Source organism: Vanellus vanellus, assembly GCF_965231255.1.
Source record: "Vanellus vanellus genome assembly, chromosome: 3".
In the NCBI taxonomy this organism is placed as follows: Eukaryota; Metazoa; Chordata; class Aves; order Charadriiformes; family Charadriidae; genus Vanellus; species Vanellus vanellus.
In genome coordinates this window covers 113,492,387-113,508,973 of record NC_138907.1, presented here as the reverse complement: position 1 = coordinate 113,508,973, position 16,587 = coordinate 113,492,387, and the positions used below count along the sequence as shown (strand labels likewise).

At 37.3% G+C, this 16,587-nt stretch overlaps 1 protein-coding gene across 1 annotated transcript in view; it reads left to right on the top strand.

The window, feature by feature from the left end:
• The window catches only part of ROCK2 (Rho associated coiled-coil containing protein kinase 2), a 104,677-nt gene that overhangs the window by 32,812 nt on the left and 55,278 nt on the right, over positions 1 to 16,587 (top strand). Inside the window, exon 2 of the mRNA XM_082480183.1 lies at positions 13,013 to 13,094. Within this exon, the coding sequence (XP_082336309.1) occupies positions 13,013 to 13,094 (82 nt within the window). The remainder of the gene's footprint in view (positions 1 to 13,012; positions 13,095 to 16,587) is intronic.

The window sequence follows — 16,587 nt, the reverse complement described above, 5'->3', positions numbered from 1 at the left end:
GCTGAGGAAGTTGAAAAATGGGTAATTACAGCAGCAGATTGCAATAGGCACTCGCTTCCTCTGGCTTTCTGAAGTAAGTCTCCAAAATCAGCAGAAAGGAAGTTCCTGTCAGCCACACTTCTTTGCTATTGCTTTGCTTCATACTTTTTTTACAATAAAGAAATTTCTTTTTTAAGGACTGTCTTTATCTTCTGCTGGACCAGAATTTTTTGGACCTGTTGATGCAAAACCTGTTTTTAATGGTGCCGACCTGCATATGCTGAGGTCAAAAGTAATTGTAGCATCACAGAATACTTCACCTTTGAAGACCTCAGGAGGTCATCTAGGTTCAAGCCCTGCTCAAAGCAGCTGCTTAATGTCTGTCCCAAGTTCGGATCTGGTCTCTTTTATACAGGACAGACAATTACATGGGTCTGATAGGTGGGGGAGGGTTGGTTTTTTTTTCCTCCCCTCCCCCCTCTTTTATGGCTGGTATTTCAGGAATAGGAAGTTTCTCCAAATTATTTCAAATGACAATCATCTTTTTTTTTCTTCCAGAGAAAGATACAGGAGATTAAACACTTCTAATTGGGCTTGTCAGGAAATTCAGAATGTTCCTTCCCAGTTCTAGAGGCTGAGCCTTGTGACCTCTTAAATACTTTATTATTGAAGTTGGTGAGAAAATTTCAATTCTTTGATAATACCTCATCATCATGGATTTTACTTATCATGGAATTATTACTCTAGTGTATCCCTAGAAGCATATGTATTGAATTTTAGCAGAAATCACCTAGAAAAGTTCCTGTTCTCCTTTAAAACCTAGAATGTTGCATTGGTAGTCCTGATGCAGGAATTGGAATTGAAATGTTGGTTTCCATATTTAAACATTTTTTTTAATATTCATATATTTTAACACAGTTACATGTAGGCTTATTTTATGGGAAAATGCATTATGTGTTTGAGAGACAAAATTAATAGTGAATTTGACTGCAGTCTAGGGTCATCAGTGAAGTTTGCTTCTGGGATACACGTTGGACTGTGTCGCAATGTGTTTATTTGACACTCCAAATGAATATAATGTTATGTATGAAATGGGAAGTATTCTATGTGCACACATTATTCTACTAAAATACCCTAAAAAGCATTTCTTCAAAAGAATTCCATAAGAATGTTTTTTCAAGCTGTATGCCCTTTTTTGTCAATAATAGAGATCTGTATTAACAAAGATTGTGAACAGATATAACTACTTTCAGGAATGTCAGTTAGACTTAAAAATAAGGCACTCATATTTCAAGAAAATACTGTGTGCTTTACTAATTACATAAATTAAAATGATTGTAAATAATTTCCTTTACTGTCAAATCCATTTCTGTGAGAAAGCAATTTTTTAGGTCTGCTTAGCTTTTTTTAATTAAAAACTAATCTTACCAATCAACAATGCACATATATTATTGCAAAAATAAAAACTTTCTTTCCTGATGTTGATACTCTTTTGCCCCATTTATTTTAGATTTATTTTGATTTTGTTTAAATTTCATTCATTTTCTTCTAGTGTTATTAGGTATATACTCATGCAAAGATAATCTTAAAATAATTGTTTTGTTCATATTACTAGACAATAGACCAAGAGCAGTTTAAGGTTGAACAGTCTTTTGAATCATCATTATTTAAAATTAATTTTTAACTCATTTTGGTTTCTTTCCATGTCTGTTTAATCTTTCCTGCTTTCTCTTACCCGCAAGCTCCCTTTCTTCCAGCAGTCAGTTTCACAACTATTGACTTTTCCAGAACCTGTCCACAAAACATGTCCCTGTGTTAATATGTGAACAGCAGCTAAATGGTATTACTGTCTCTGTTTTGACTGTTTCTATTTGACTTGAATTGTTTCTCCATTGGAGTAGAACAGTGCCTTTTTCTGCTAGCATATGGATCAGCGCATCCTGATTCCAGATGGATTGGTCTTGATATCTTCACCTTAAAAAAATTTAAAAAATACCATAAGTGGTCTGCGTTTCTCCATACTGCATACAAATTCCATACTCCAAAGTTAGATGTGGTTTTGATTGCCTCAGTTTTATTCATCACTTCAACTGAAAATCTGGGCTTATGGAATTGATGTGGAGTACAGCACGTGTATTTTAAAGAAATACGCGGTGCAGCTGATTAGAATGTGCTGCTGACATCAAATATGAAGTTAGTCAGGAGATAAAATGATAGGCAGGCTGTTATTTATTGGCTTAGAAATGTTCTAAAGAGTGAGTTTAAACAGTTGCTGATAGTTTTAGTACAGGGAAATTTTGTAGTCATTTGTTCTGAATCAGTGATTAGAAAAAACAAGTAGGTTTTTTTTATTACTTCTAGTCAATCATGCTTTTAGGGGAGGAGGATACTAGCTGGTATCTTGATTTTCCTTTCAAGCCTTGTTGTTTGCAATTCTAGTTACTGTAAAACAGATTGTTAAAATGTTTATTATTTAATCTAATAATTATCCTTTTTTAGTTATTAGATTGTGTTCTTGCATCTTATTTATCCAAGACTGCTAAATAGATTAGTAAAAATATATATACAATTTGCATTATGTGAAGGAATACGTAAGAAATATATTTATCCAAAAATAAGCTCACAGTGGAATTGAGGGATAAATTACTCTGATGGTGCAACGTACAACGGCTAGGTGCTGAAACTAATTCACAGGCTGAACTGTTTGAAGGTACAAAAAGATAAATAGAATAATTTTCATGATAGAGTAACAGGAGTCTCATTTAATATGAAACAACGATGGCCTTGTGGTCAAAACATGATTTTAAGAATAGACTGTATATCTGCCTCCTACCTCAACCACAGATGAGCTCCCTGACCTTTCATCTGTGTTCCTGGTGTTACCTCCGATTCCTGGAGCTGTAGCCTTTGAAAGCCCTGATTAGGAAAAGAGACATGAATAAGAAGAGGTGCCTTGCATTTGGATATTTATGAAACCGCAGGTAAATCCACTTTTTCAGGGTGTCAGAGAAACAATTCCAGGCACAGGTTCATTTTCTGTGTGTTTGTAGATAGTCTTTTTGCAGTTCTGCTGCTTCTACCTACTCTGTGTGATTGCTTGAGAAATCTTCATCTGAACTGATGCATAAATGGCTTGCTGCGGCAGAGTGACAGTCAAAATTACCAGACTGTTTTTGCTCTCTTGCTAAGGAGCTAAGCTTCCTATTAAAAGCTTTGGAGAATTCCAATTAATAGGAAATTATCTCCAGTGTTATTTTAACAGGTTTGCAATACTAAGCTTCAGTGCACATTGATTTTTTTTTTTTTGAAAGCAATATGAATTCTAAAATCAAAGGTGGCTAAAAAACCTGGAAATGTACAGTGATTTCAGATGAAAGCAGATAACGCCGAACTAGTGAATTTTCCATGGCTACAGTGATATCCAGCAAGATGTGCAAGACCAGTTTTATATTGTTAGGGCTTAAGGAGAAAACAGCAATGACTGATTTGGAGGAGAAAATGTGCTTTTTTGTAATGCTTAAGTGTTAATACATTGGGTTTTTTTAAAGTGAATAATATTTTAGAGATTAAGTTGTATATTCACAGCTGCAGGCTTACTCCTCTTTCTCAGTCCTCTCTCTTTGACTTAATTTACTGCTTTTGTGTGTTTCGTCAACTAATTTATGAAGAGTTTCTGGGTAGGCTTGGAAGGAATTTTAAAGGTCACTAGTAAAGTCCTCTTCACAGAGGTAGGATCTAGAGATGGATCTACTGTAATAACTATTTCTCTAATTAGTGAAAATCTCGTAAAGGTGCTTTCTTAGCTTCATTGAGTGGGTGTATTACGTCAGTTCTTCACTACTGCTATTTAGATTTTTTTTCCTAATCTGTAACCTAAATCTTCATTCCTAATTCAGCTAGTTTTTTATGCTGTTCCTCGGGATGTGAGGAGGTGCCCATCATCATTGCTTATAACAGCTTTTATGTTCTGAAAGACTCCTGTCTCCTCTTAGGCTAACCTTTTTTAAGACTAAAGTCTTAACAGTCGTCCCTAGCACAAATTGCTTGTCACTTCCCTGGTCTTGTTAACTTCACTTCAGTTCTTTTCCAACTTGTCTTTTGCAATCTTTTGTATTCACAAAGCTGGATACAATATTCTGGTTTAGGCTGTAACAATATCAGCAAATGATTTCTGATCTTTATTTACAAAAGAACCTTAGCTCTGTGAGGTCTTATACGATGCACCTCCTGTTTATGCATCCTAGATTGGACTTCTAGTTTGCGAAAAACCCTGTCTTTTTCTGTTATCTTCCTGCTTACTCTTTATTCCTGTTTTTATGTTCTGTGCATTTAATTTCTTTCAAAAGCATATGTTGGCGAGGATTTTTCCCCTCTTTTTGTGCTTATCCTTTGAGTTACATCTGATTGTATTTTTTCAGATATTTTCCTTCATTTTGAGATAATTTTAAATGCAGCAAAAAGTATGTGCTTAGAACTATGAGTTTGCTGATTTGTGGTTGTTCTTAATAGATAAGTTTCTTATTCTGTTGCTTTATTGTGGTAATGAAAATATTCTGTAGAACTGGAGCAGAACAAACCCAAGGGAATTTCTTTTTGACATACTTTTCCAAGTCCTAATAATTACCTAACTCCTGATAATTACTTTTTGGACATTTTCACCATGATTTCCTATACAGTATTTTTTTTACTTTGCTAATGAGAATGGTGAGTCTTGTATTTTATTCCTGTGTTAAGATGCTTTGCTTTATTGATTACGTCATATATTCTGCCAGAAATCAGTTACATGACACTATTTTATTTTTGAGAATACAAAAAACTTCAACCCTGGATCTTACATGTTAATCTTCTAGGTGTTTACAAATTGTTTAATGTCTTGTTCTAATTCCCTCTCCCCAAGTATTCTGATCTGTAGTTTGGAAAGCCCTTCCCCTTTTAATGGTAGTGCTTTGATTTGCCCTTTTCTGTCCTGATCTCCTGAGTTCGCAAAGAAAATTGATTAAGACAGTATCCTTAAATATTTTAGAGTGGATTTTAGTTCGTTTTGCCGTCCTCAGCACATTTCTTCATGAATAGTGATTTTCTTTAGGATTTCTTTTTGTTCTTATCCCTTGTATGTCCAGATAAATAACATTTAAAAAAAAAAAAAAGTAATGTTGAATAAAGTATGGAAAACTTAAGCCTTCTGTGCATTCTTTGCCTTTCTTAACTCTTAATGGACTTGACTTTAATTATTCTTGTATAAAGCGTCTTCCATTATTTCCTCTTCTCCCTTGTAAACTGCAACTCATTAGGTCCCTTTACCTTTCTGATCTTTATTTACATGCTTTTGCTGTTACATAGTGTTGTTCCTTAAAGTTCTTCTTGTTGTATCTTGAACAATTTTGTGATTATTCTTTTGTTAGTATTTAAGGATGAAGCTATTTTTGGTCTGTTATCATCCTATCATTACATTGGAACAGTTTGACACTGCCTTTCAAATGGCAAGGTAAATTGTATAAAACCATTAAAATATGCATGTAGGATGTAGCACATGAGATGATGGTCCTTGAGGAGCATTTCTTGTATAATGAAGAAAAAATTGCTTCTATTCAATAGCAGACAACATTAAAACAATTTCATTCATTTAAATCATTTCAATATTTGTTTAATATCATATACAGAGATTGTAAGTAAAATCTGTTGTTAAGTATTTACATACTTATGGACAGCAGCTGCTTTTAGGTTTCAGAACTGTATGTACTTGATACTGTTAAAACCTAGATCTGTTAACGTAGAACTACTAAAGAACTTCTGGAAAAAGCAAGACCTCCCAACAGTAAATGTTGGCTGCGTTATCATGCCCTGAATTATTCCTTCATGTACTAATTATGCTTAAGTAAGAGAAAAATGAATTGCAACATAACCTGATGACTACTGAGGAGGAGAAGCTTGGGAAAATGGTGTATTTGACTTGCATATGACCTTTGAGTTGTTTTTCGTATTGGATGCTCTTACTGAGCTGTTAGCCTTATATCCAAAGGTAGCTTCTATGATATGGAATGACGTAGTTGCACAGGAAAGACAAGAATTAATTAAGGGTCCATTTGGCATATGGAAGAATATAGTGGGAGTTTAATCTTGGTGAAGAGTCATTAGATGATCAGTTCCTGTGTGCATAGATTTAGGAAGTTCTGCCTTAAAAAACATGCAGGTCAAGTTGGAAAAATGTAATCTGACGGTACAGACTTTTGTATCCTTTCTTTGCAATGCAGCATATTTTACTAAATTTTATTTGAGGATTTGGAAGGGGAAAGGAATAGCATTTTGGTTTTCTTATATGTAATGGTTTAGTGAAGTTTTCATAGAATCACATGGGTTTGGGTTGGAAGGGACCTTGAAAGATCATCTAGTCCAACCCCTCTGCCATGGCAGGGACATCTTTCACTAGATCAGGCTTCTGATTTTTTCCGGTTATTGGCAGGACTATGAATTGTTTCCTGAAGCAACTGATAACTCTTCTGCTCAGTTGTCTTTACTTTTTGTTCTTGAGTTTTACTTTTTTCTCACTGTGAAAGTGAGGAATAAATTGAAGTAGCAAAAGCTGTTGTGACGTCCTGTGGAGTTTACATTTACATATCAGTGTTAGGTTCAAATAGCTATTTTAATTTCAGAAATTAGTATCAGCACAGCATGGTTTAATTTGGTGAGGGCTTCAGTGGGATTGCCTGGAATTAATATTGAGCTCGCTATTTAGAAGCTACAGTTATTTTTCCCTGTTACTGGCCCTTTTGTCAGAGAAGACCATAAACATTTAGTTCCTGTATCTCCTGAACTTTTCTTGCCTGTTTTTTTTCTTCAGTTCATTCAGGTCTGTAGCAGTGTGAGCTGCTTGCTGGGAAAGCTGGACATCATGTTGTCCCTAGGGGTGGTGGCTGCTGCCAGAGTGGCCAGGAACCCCTCTCCTGGTATAGGAGGGTGTTTAGGGACATGATTTAGTGGTGGGTTTGGCAGTGTTAGGTTGATGGTTGGACTCAATGATCTTAAAGGTCCCTTCCAACCTAGATGATTCCATGATTCCATGAAAAATATCAAGTTTGGGCATTTCTCTTGGAAAACCATCTGTGGAGAACATTTTAGAATGTTTGCTATGAGCAAAAGGGTTTTGATGGGGGCAGAGCTGTCTTTGCCAACAGTGCGTTTGTTTGGTAGCTGCTATTTTTGGCCTGTTAGCTTCTCAGCCTTTTGTAATAGCAGAAAGAGGAAGCGAACAGTGAAATCACTTTAATAACATATTTCCTGGTTGAAGTGACTTATCTGTGAGGCCTAGACAGAGGAGATGTCATTTCCTGGATTACTTCTCTTCAGTTGGAACGGTCTGTTTTACTGTGCAATCTTTTGACCCAGCTTCTTAATTATAGTGCCATTTTTGTGTTAAGTAATGTAAACTGGGCCTTTTAATGAAAATGTAAAGCTTTGAGGAAACACCTTCTCACAAAATGCTAATGTGCAAGACAGGTCTTTCATAAACTACATGTTGATATGAACTTGAAATCCTTTACCTTGAAATTAAGTTCAAGAGTTTAAAATCTTGTCTTCAAAAGAGTATGATAATCAGGTTTGTTCACAGGGATAAAAAAAAAAAAAAAGACGCTCTTTCTATTCCTTGTGATGCTGATACAAATCACCGCTCTTTGACGCCAGCTGTAGCTGACTGTCCTCAAGAGTTAGGAGACTTCCAAATAGTTAAGAATAGGCAGTTGCGCTGTTCTCGAATTTCTGTTCATTAATAGCTACTTGTGAAAATTTTTACCAGAAGTCCATGAAAAGGAGACAGAAAGAGTTAATAAAAAAAATAGCTGCAAATATGGTTCTTAGTTTTTATAGCCCACAGAAAGGCTGTGGAATCGGAATGACAGAGGGGAAAAAATGGTGACATCTGAAATCATAATATACAACTCAGTTTAAATTGAAGTTACGGTTGTTTTGGACCTTGTAATCCAACTTTACTGAATTGTCTGTTAGGGGTGATTATTCTTTTCCCTGACCTTGTGCATAAGATATAAGTAGAGCATACTATAAATGTTTTACTTGGTCAACCTCTAAAATACCTTTGCGTGAAAAGCATTAAAATATCAGGTGACCTCGCCTTTCTCCCCCCACAAAAATATGAAGAACAAAATATGCCTTATTGGTTTGTTCGCATAGAGTGCTTTTACATCTCCCTTAAAATGCCTGCCTGATTGCTTGTCATCATTAAAATACTGTTTCAATTGAAGTGAAAGAGGAATGTAAAAAGAGTGATAAATAAGGTATTAGACTGTGGAGAGACAAACAGAGTAAGAAGATACTCAGAGTTCTAGAGAACTAGTTTTTATTTTTGAATCTGTGCTGTAGAAACAAGAACTGTAATTCGTCAGAAAAAGTATGCTCAGGACCAATTATGAAACTCTAATTGCATTAAGGGATTCTAAGACTAAGACTTTTATTTTGATACAGTACATAGAGACCGTAAGCTACAGTAATATATTAATGCAGTTATATTGCAAATATATTAAAGAAAGTGTAGCTTCAAGTCTTATTTGATGTTGGAGTTAGGTGTTATGTGTAAACTACCAGCTAATTGGAATTAAAACTTCATTGTGCTAGGTAAAATCATAAAAGATGGCCCAGCTGTTCTCCATCAGGGCATTCGGTACAGTACTTTTCTACATGTTGCAAGGTGAAGATCCAGATTTCTGCTGACACACTGTGCTGCAGAATGAGATACCCTTTTTTGGAAGGCAGTGTTAGCTAAATAAAGAGTTTGGTATTACAGATCCTCTTACGTTATTTTACAGGAAGTCACCTCAAGTCAAGAGTACTTTCTGTTGGATTTGCCCAGGTTATTGGGCAGTTCCTCTGCATTTCATGCAATGACTAATCCAGAAGTATTTAACAACTTTGTTGCTTTGGTTTAGTTTTATTGTATCTTTCATAAAAATGTCATCAAATTTTAAGAACAGCTACTAAGCCTTTTGTCCCTCTGAAAGATGAGTATGATGTCCTAGTGCATCACTCCGTTATCCTTAACGGGTCTTGTGGGAACAGTTATGGTCAAGACTGAAATAATGCCTATAAATGTTGTTCTTAAAGTAACTAACGACTGATACTGTGTCTTCTTCATGGACTTCCCTTTTTGCTTATTAAATGTTTTATGTTTCTTTTTGTAAGGAAGTTCTAAAACCTGATGTATGAGACCTTTATGACACAGTTCATGTTACATAGATTCAAGAGGAAAATTCCACTTTTTCTGTGTGCGGCAGTGGAGGTATTTTAAGTGTTACATCACAGAATGGTTTAGGTTGGCAAGGACCTCTTGAGATCACCTGGTCCAATACCCCTGCTCAATGCAGGATCAGATAGAACAGGTTGCCCAGGACTGTGTGCAGTCAGGTTTCGAATGTCTCCACTGATGGAGGCTCCACAGTGTCTCTGGGCAGCCTGTTCCATTGCTTGACCACCCTCACTGGGAAAAAAGTGTTTTCTTGTGTTCAGATGGAATTTCATACTCTTTATCTTGTGCCCATTATCTGTTGTCCTGTCAGTGAGCACTACTTTTTCTTCATTTCCTCCCATCAGGTAATTATACATGTTGATGAGATCCCCTGCTCTGAGTCTTCTCTTCTCCAAGCTGAAGTGTTCCAGCTCTCTGAGTCTCTCTTCTTACAAGAGATGCTCCAGTGCCTTTAATTTTTCTGGCCCTTTGCTGGACTTGCTCCAGTAAGTCCATGCCTTTCTTGGTTTAGGGAGCCCAGGAGTGGACACTGCACTCCAGGTGTGGCCTCACCAGCACTGAGTAGAGAGGAAGGATCACCTCCCTTTACCCACTGACAATACTTTCCCTAATGCAGCCCAGGATGTTGTTGGCCTTTTTTTCCTGTGAGGGTGTGTTGCTGGGTCATGGTCAGCTTGTTGTCCACCAGGACCGTCAGGTCCTTCTTTGCAAAGCTGCTTTCCAGCTTGTCAGACCCCGGGCTGTATCTGGTGTCTGGGGTTATTCCTCCCCAGATGCAGGACTTGGCATTTCCCCTTGTTCAACGTTGTGATATTCCTCTCTGTACAATTATCCAGCCTGCCAAGGTCCCTTTGAATAGCAGCACAATTCTCTGACATGTCAGCTTCTCCCTCCAGTTTTGTATTGCCTGCAGGGTGCAGCAGGTATAATGAAGATATTAAACTATTGGCCCCAGTGTTGAGTGCTGGGGTGCACTACTAGTGACTGGCCTTCAATTGGACTTTGTGCCACTGATCACGATCTTCTGGGCCTAGTCTTTCAGCCAGTTTTTAGTCCACTTCATTCGTCTAACCCGTACTTTGTCAGCTTGTATTTGAGGATGTTATGGAAGACAGTATCAAAAGTCTTACCAACATCAAGGTAGACAGCATCCAGTGCTCTCTCCTTGTTCACCACTCTAGTCGCTTCATCATAGAAGGCTATCAGCTTGTCAAGCATGATTGCTCCTTCGTAAATCCATGCTGACTACTCCCAGTGTCTTCTTGTCCTTTGTGTGTTTGGAAATGGTTTTCAGGAGCATTTTCTCCATCACCTTCCCAGGCATCAAGGTGAAGCTGGCCTGCCTGCAGTTCTCCGAATCTTCCTTCTTGAAGACAGGAGTGATGCCTGCTCTTTTCCAGTCTTCAGGAACCTTTCTCAGTTGCCATTATCTTTCAAAGACTGAGAGTGGCCTCTCATTGACATCAGTCAGCTCCCTCAGCACTCATGGGGGCATCCCATCAGGGCCCATGGACTTCTACATGTCCGATTTGTTTCAGTGCTCCTGGCACCTGGTCCTCCTTTCACCAAGTTTGAGTCTTCCTATCTCCAGACTTTTGCTCTGGTCTGAGGTGCCTGGGATTCCTGTAGGCTGGTCTTACCAGTAAAGACTGGGGCAAAGAAGGTGTTGAGTACCTTGGCCTTTTGCGTGTCCTTGTCACCAGCTCCCCTGCCCCATTCAGCAACAGGCCCACATATTCCCTGGTCTTCCTTTTGCTGCTTATGTACTTGCACAACCCTTTCTTGATGCCCTTCACGTCCTTCACCAGATTCACCTCCGGGTCAGCCCTTGCTTTCTTAACCCTACCCCTGCATGATCAGAGAGCAGTTGTCTTCCTCCTGGGTCACTTGCCTCTTCTTCCACCTCTTATGCTCTTCCTTTTCATGTCTGAGTTCAGCGAGGAGCTCCTTACTCATCCATGCAGGCCTCCTGCTGCCTTTGCTTGATTTCCTATTTGTTGTGACGAACGGACCTTTTTGAATTTTCACCTTTTTTGAAGTTTTATGCTTTATGCAATGTTTTAATGCATCTGTGAGGCTCTGATGTTTTATAATAGTTATGTCAAATATAATAAATGTAATCCTGTTGTAACAGATTATCCTAGTGAGATGCTAATAATGTTTCCCTATCGATTTAAAACAAACAGTAAGGCAAGCTTGTGTTCTGTGGCCTTTAGTAGAGGGCAATCATCTGTCTAGGAAATCACACAAATACACCTGGGGTTATTCCTCCCCAGATGCAGGACTTGGCATTTCCCGTGTTGAACTGTGTGATGTTCTTCTCTGTCCACTTTTCTAGTCTGTCAAGAATGCCTTTGAATGGGCATCACTTGAGCAAGTCATGTTTTCCATGTGGTCTAATGACTGCTACTGATACTTCCCAAGACACTTTCATTTGTTAGGAGTTAAAAAAACCCAACCAAACAGGCAATCTAATCTCTTAATTTTGGAAATGTGCTTAATCATTAATGTTTTTTGTGGTATGAAGCAGTATCTCCAGAGATGAGGTAGTCTTATTTGTGTATGTGCATGTTTAGGACAATCTGGCATTCAAAATGTGTTTAATAATCTTGGGCTTTGCCTTTAACTCTATCCAAGTAGATATATTATTAGAACGATAGTTTTAGTGAGATTTGCAACTGAAATTATCCTTTCCCAGGTATATTAAGAAAAAAAATACAAAATCAGCATGTTCTTAGCGGTAGCCTCAGTTATTAAGAAGACTGCAAAGCTGTCTGGTTCTACTGGCTGCCTATTAATAAATGTGCTGTGGTTTCTGACTTAAATCTTTGTGATGCCCTGTCAAGGCTCAAAAACTTGAAACAGTCTCAGGATTTTGTTCTTAGAGCAATGAGCAGAACTACCAGTTCAGGCAGAACACTGGAGATGCTGAGTACGAATGGAGTTCCTGGCTCTACTTAGTATTTGAATCTAATTCTTATTTTTGTTTGTCCTTGTGTAACTGGAAAGGGCTGTGTGTTTTGAAGACTAATTTTTTTAAGTTTTTCTAGGTTGCTGAAACGTGGGATTGAGTTAAGTCTTCTAACAGGCATTTCAAGTACTATTTTTAGTTTAGTTTCTGATGACCTCATCCCATGCCATTTTAAGAGGTCTCAATTGTTTTCTATGGAGGCATTAATAATTGGTAGGAGAACGGCATGTAGACTTCTGGCTTGTCTTCTGTTGAGTCACTTAGAAAAAGTAATCTAGTCTTGGTGCGGTTGAATTATGCGGTGAATTATCTTCTTAAGTTTAGGTCATGTCTTGATTCCAAGAAGAAAAATGTGCAGTTGGTTTTTGAATATCCAGAATGAGAAGGTAGAGATAATGTGAGCAAAGCAATAATATGGATAATACAAACATAAAGTTTTTCTAATATGCAGGAGAAGTGTAATGGAAATAAGAAAAACAGGTTGACTGAACTGAGTATCTTAAATCGGTGTTTAATAAGTAAGGTTACCTACTGGTTAAGATTGAAACTACTACTCCAGTTTAAGTCCCAGTGCCACTAATCACTGGTAATGTATCTGTACTGTTTATAGACCAACTTGGAGCCAGTCACTGTGTGTTAGCTCCTTTGCGGTGACTGGTTTATAAACATACTTGAGAGCTTGTTTGATTTGCCTGCTAGGAATGTAATGCGTGCTTGAATAATATATAATCAGTCTAAGCGTAGTAGTTTTAAGAAAGTTGTTAGTTATGATTTTAGAACTGAATTAACTTATTTTTATTTCTTTTCAGGATGGCTTGAATTCTTTGGTCCTTGATCTGGATTATCCAGCGCTGAGGAAGAACAAGAACATCGATAATTTCTTAAATAGATGTAAGTTGCGAGTGGCCCTTAAACAATGACATTGCTGTAATCTCAGTCATGGGAAGAGGAGTGGTTAGAAACGCGTTGCTGATTTTCATTTTACTGATTTTTATAACTCTGAGCTTCTATATTCAGAAGGCTTTGGAGGACCATTTATTTCAGAGAAGTTTCATTTTGAGAGGTCACTGTATTATTGAAAATATGTTGGAATATACCAGCTGTAGATTGTAATTTTTCCAACTACAGTTGGAAAAGTCCTTTTATGTTATTTTTTTTTCTTACGTATGTGCAGCAACATAATTTGCAAAGCATCGCAGTTATTATTTGTTATTAATTAATTGCTCTAAATGTCATCATTGTATATACAGTCTTATTTAATCTAACAGAGAAGCCTTCTGTTGATTTTTAAAACTACATTATTATACCTTAAAATATCTTGGTGCATTTTTGAACCGTTATGTAAATGTTTGTGATTCTCCTCAAACTAATTGTAGGTAGTATCTTGGAGTTTATTGAGCGTATGAAAATGGAAGACTGTTACATCAGAGTAGCTGTATTTTGTCTTTTTAAAGTGTTTTCTATCCATGTATATAAACAATTCTTTTTCCTTGTAAAAATACTGGATTATTTGCTTTAAAATGTAAGTTGCAGTGAGTAAGCCTTCTTGGAATGACTGTGCTTTGCAGTGAACTTATTTTGAGATTTAAAAAAAAAACCCAAAACTTTTCTATTGCATATGTCAAGATTACTGCAGGTGCAGTCTTATCAGCAGCTCTTCTTTTGATTCTTTACTGGTAAGAGCTATGTGTGTCTGCCCTCTGTTGCTCTAGGACTCGTTTGAATATCCACTCATGCTCCTCAGTTAAACGGTGGCTGGTGTAGTCATTTGTGGTGAGTTCTTATGTTTGGAATTCAGTGCTATGACAGTATCATAAATTTTATGAGCTGTTCAGATTCGCCTTTACATTACGATACTATTTTTGCAGTAGGACAAAATTGGAAACCTTTTTCTAATCAGAAGACCAGTATCTTGTGGTACCTGGCTATTAAAAATAGCAACTATGGGAAAACAATTTAACCTTGGGAAGAGTTGTGTGTGTGGGGTTTTTTTTGGTTGTTTTTTTTTTTTTTTTTTCCTGCAGCCCTTGAACATTCTTGCTGTCTCTCTTCCCTTTTCTGAAGGCTGTTGCTTCTTCTCCTACTCTAGCTTCTCTCCCGTTGATAATATTATTAAGCATCTGATGTGGCCTGCAGGCTACCAGCAATGGCAGAAACCCAAGAATATACTTTGGTTCACAATTTTATTAATTTTTTTTTTCTTTAAATCAGCTGATACTTGACAGTTGGCAGATACTAGTTAAAGAAAATTCTGAGATGCGTAACAAAATTTCACAGTAGTTAATGAAGATGAACTTTAAAAAAACTTGAAAAAAAAGCACATAAGAGCTGACTGGTTTTGCTCATACATGGTGAGGCCCTGCATCTCTCTTAAGAATCACCCATGTAACCTCTCTCCTGTTTCCGTACTGCCTGAGGGAGAATGAAAAATAGTGCTGCATATCTTCTGTGATTTACACTTTTAAAATGAAAATTAAAATAGTGAAATGAGAATTTTGTAAACATCTGAAGCTGGTAATATTTCAGCATTGCCAATGAAAGAATCAGTCCTGCCACAGCGATGTATTTCAAAGTCCTCTCTAACATAGGTGTTTGCTTGGTGTATTATGAACCAGACTGGGGAACTGAGCAGAATTGATGCGAAGAGTGGGGTGATTGGTTTGATTGTTTCTTTTTGTTAAAACTAGTCGGGCAAAAGAAAAGCGAAGGCCAGTTGCTGATTTTCATTTCATTTCACTGATTTTTGTGCCAGCACAAAGGCAGCTGCTCGTGTGCAGGAAAAAAAATAGGAGGACAGTCGGGTTCTTAGTGGCATTGCCATTTTATGCAATTTAAAGTTACTGAACCTGTAGCTCATGTCTTTTTGGAAACTGTTCTGAGCGTAGCAAGTATCAGTGGAAAGGAAGAGCATACACGTGCTTGCTGAAGCCTCTTGCTATCTTGGACTTGGAAGAAGAGTTGGGAATTGTATTAAGAATTTATGGAACGGTAATTTATGGAACGGTTGCTCTCTTAGGTTAGGGAACAGTGAGTTCTTGTCTCTTCTGATTTTTTTCCAGCATCTGAAGAGCTGTAGCAAATGCCTAGATGAGAATTATTGTCAAAAGGTTCTGACAGACTCTGCTGAGCAGTCTGTGCCAGGGGCCCGGAGCCTGAATCCTGAATCCCTCCTCAGGGCTTCCTGAGGCGACCACGGAGGGGTGGCAGGGCGGTCCTCTGAGTTAGCTCTCTATAGTGCAAAGTGAAGCAGCTGAGGCAGAGTTGTTGCTTACGATTGTTTTAATCCATATTACACAAATCTTCAAAAATTGTAAAGAACACTGCAATAATTGTCATACTTTCAGTCAATTTAATCACTTAATTCTTCCACTATAACACTTTGAGAAGGAAAAATTTTCTTCTACTGTATTCCCAGGGTTTGGGTATACCCTGCTTCAGACCTGCTGCAAGTCATTGCTAATCAGGTTAATGTTTTATTAATAGCTTAATTTTAAAATGAAATAGTTTGCATTTCAGCTGAGACAGTGATTGATATTCAGCTCAACTCATAGTTTCAAGCGGAAACTCAAGTGTTTTAACTCATTTTGCAAAGCTATAATTCATTAATTGCCTGTACTATAGGAGTTTGGTATATCCTGTTTCTGTGACCACTTTGCAGAAGCCGCCTCTTTGCATGTTTAATATCCAAGAAACTTTTTCATTGTCTGCTTTCCCTTACTATTCTGATTTCTTATCACTTTCTCTAAGGCATTGAACCAAAGCAGAGCATGTATTTATTATAAGAGGCACGTAAGTGTCTCATATATTACAGCCATTCCTTTTCAGTCTTCTGTATGGCTTTAATTAACTGTTAGGAGTCTGGTTAAATTGGTACTTTTTTCAAGTATTCATGGGACAGGAAAGCATAACGTAATATTTAATTCCCAAAACAATGAGAGGAATCTCATAGTCCTCTGAGAGTAAAAAATGACTTGCTTATTTTAGAAAAGAAGCTTGGGCTTTCCAGCATGGGATTGGTGTAACAAATCTTTTTTGGGTCTTTTCTTTTTCTTTTCTGTCATCTAGGCTATGACAACAGGTTGAGTAAATTCTCAAGTCACTTTTTCAGCCATCTGAGATTTGCCAAGTGTTGAATCATGTCTTAGTGGCTTGTGCATTTTTTGGTGGTCTCCCATGCAGGTACTACATAGCCTGTTATCTGCTTTAACTTCTGGGAGCAAAAAGTTAAATAATTAAGCAACTGTTTTAAGCAGCAGTTAAAAATATTTAATCATTTATAATCTTATCAGGAATAGAAGGGCATGAAGAAGGGATTTTGAGGAAGTCTCAACAGCAGCACAGACCTGGTATGATCCAGAAGCCCCGACTCCCTAAATGGATCAGT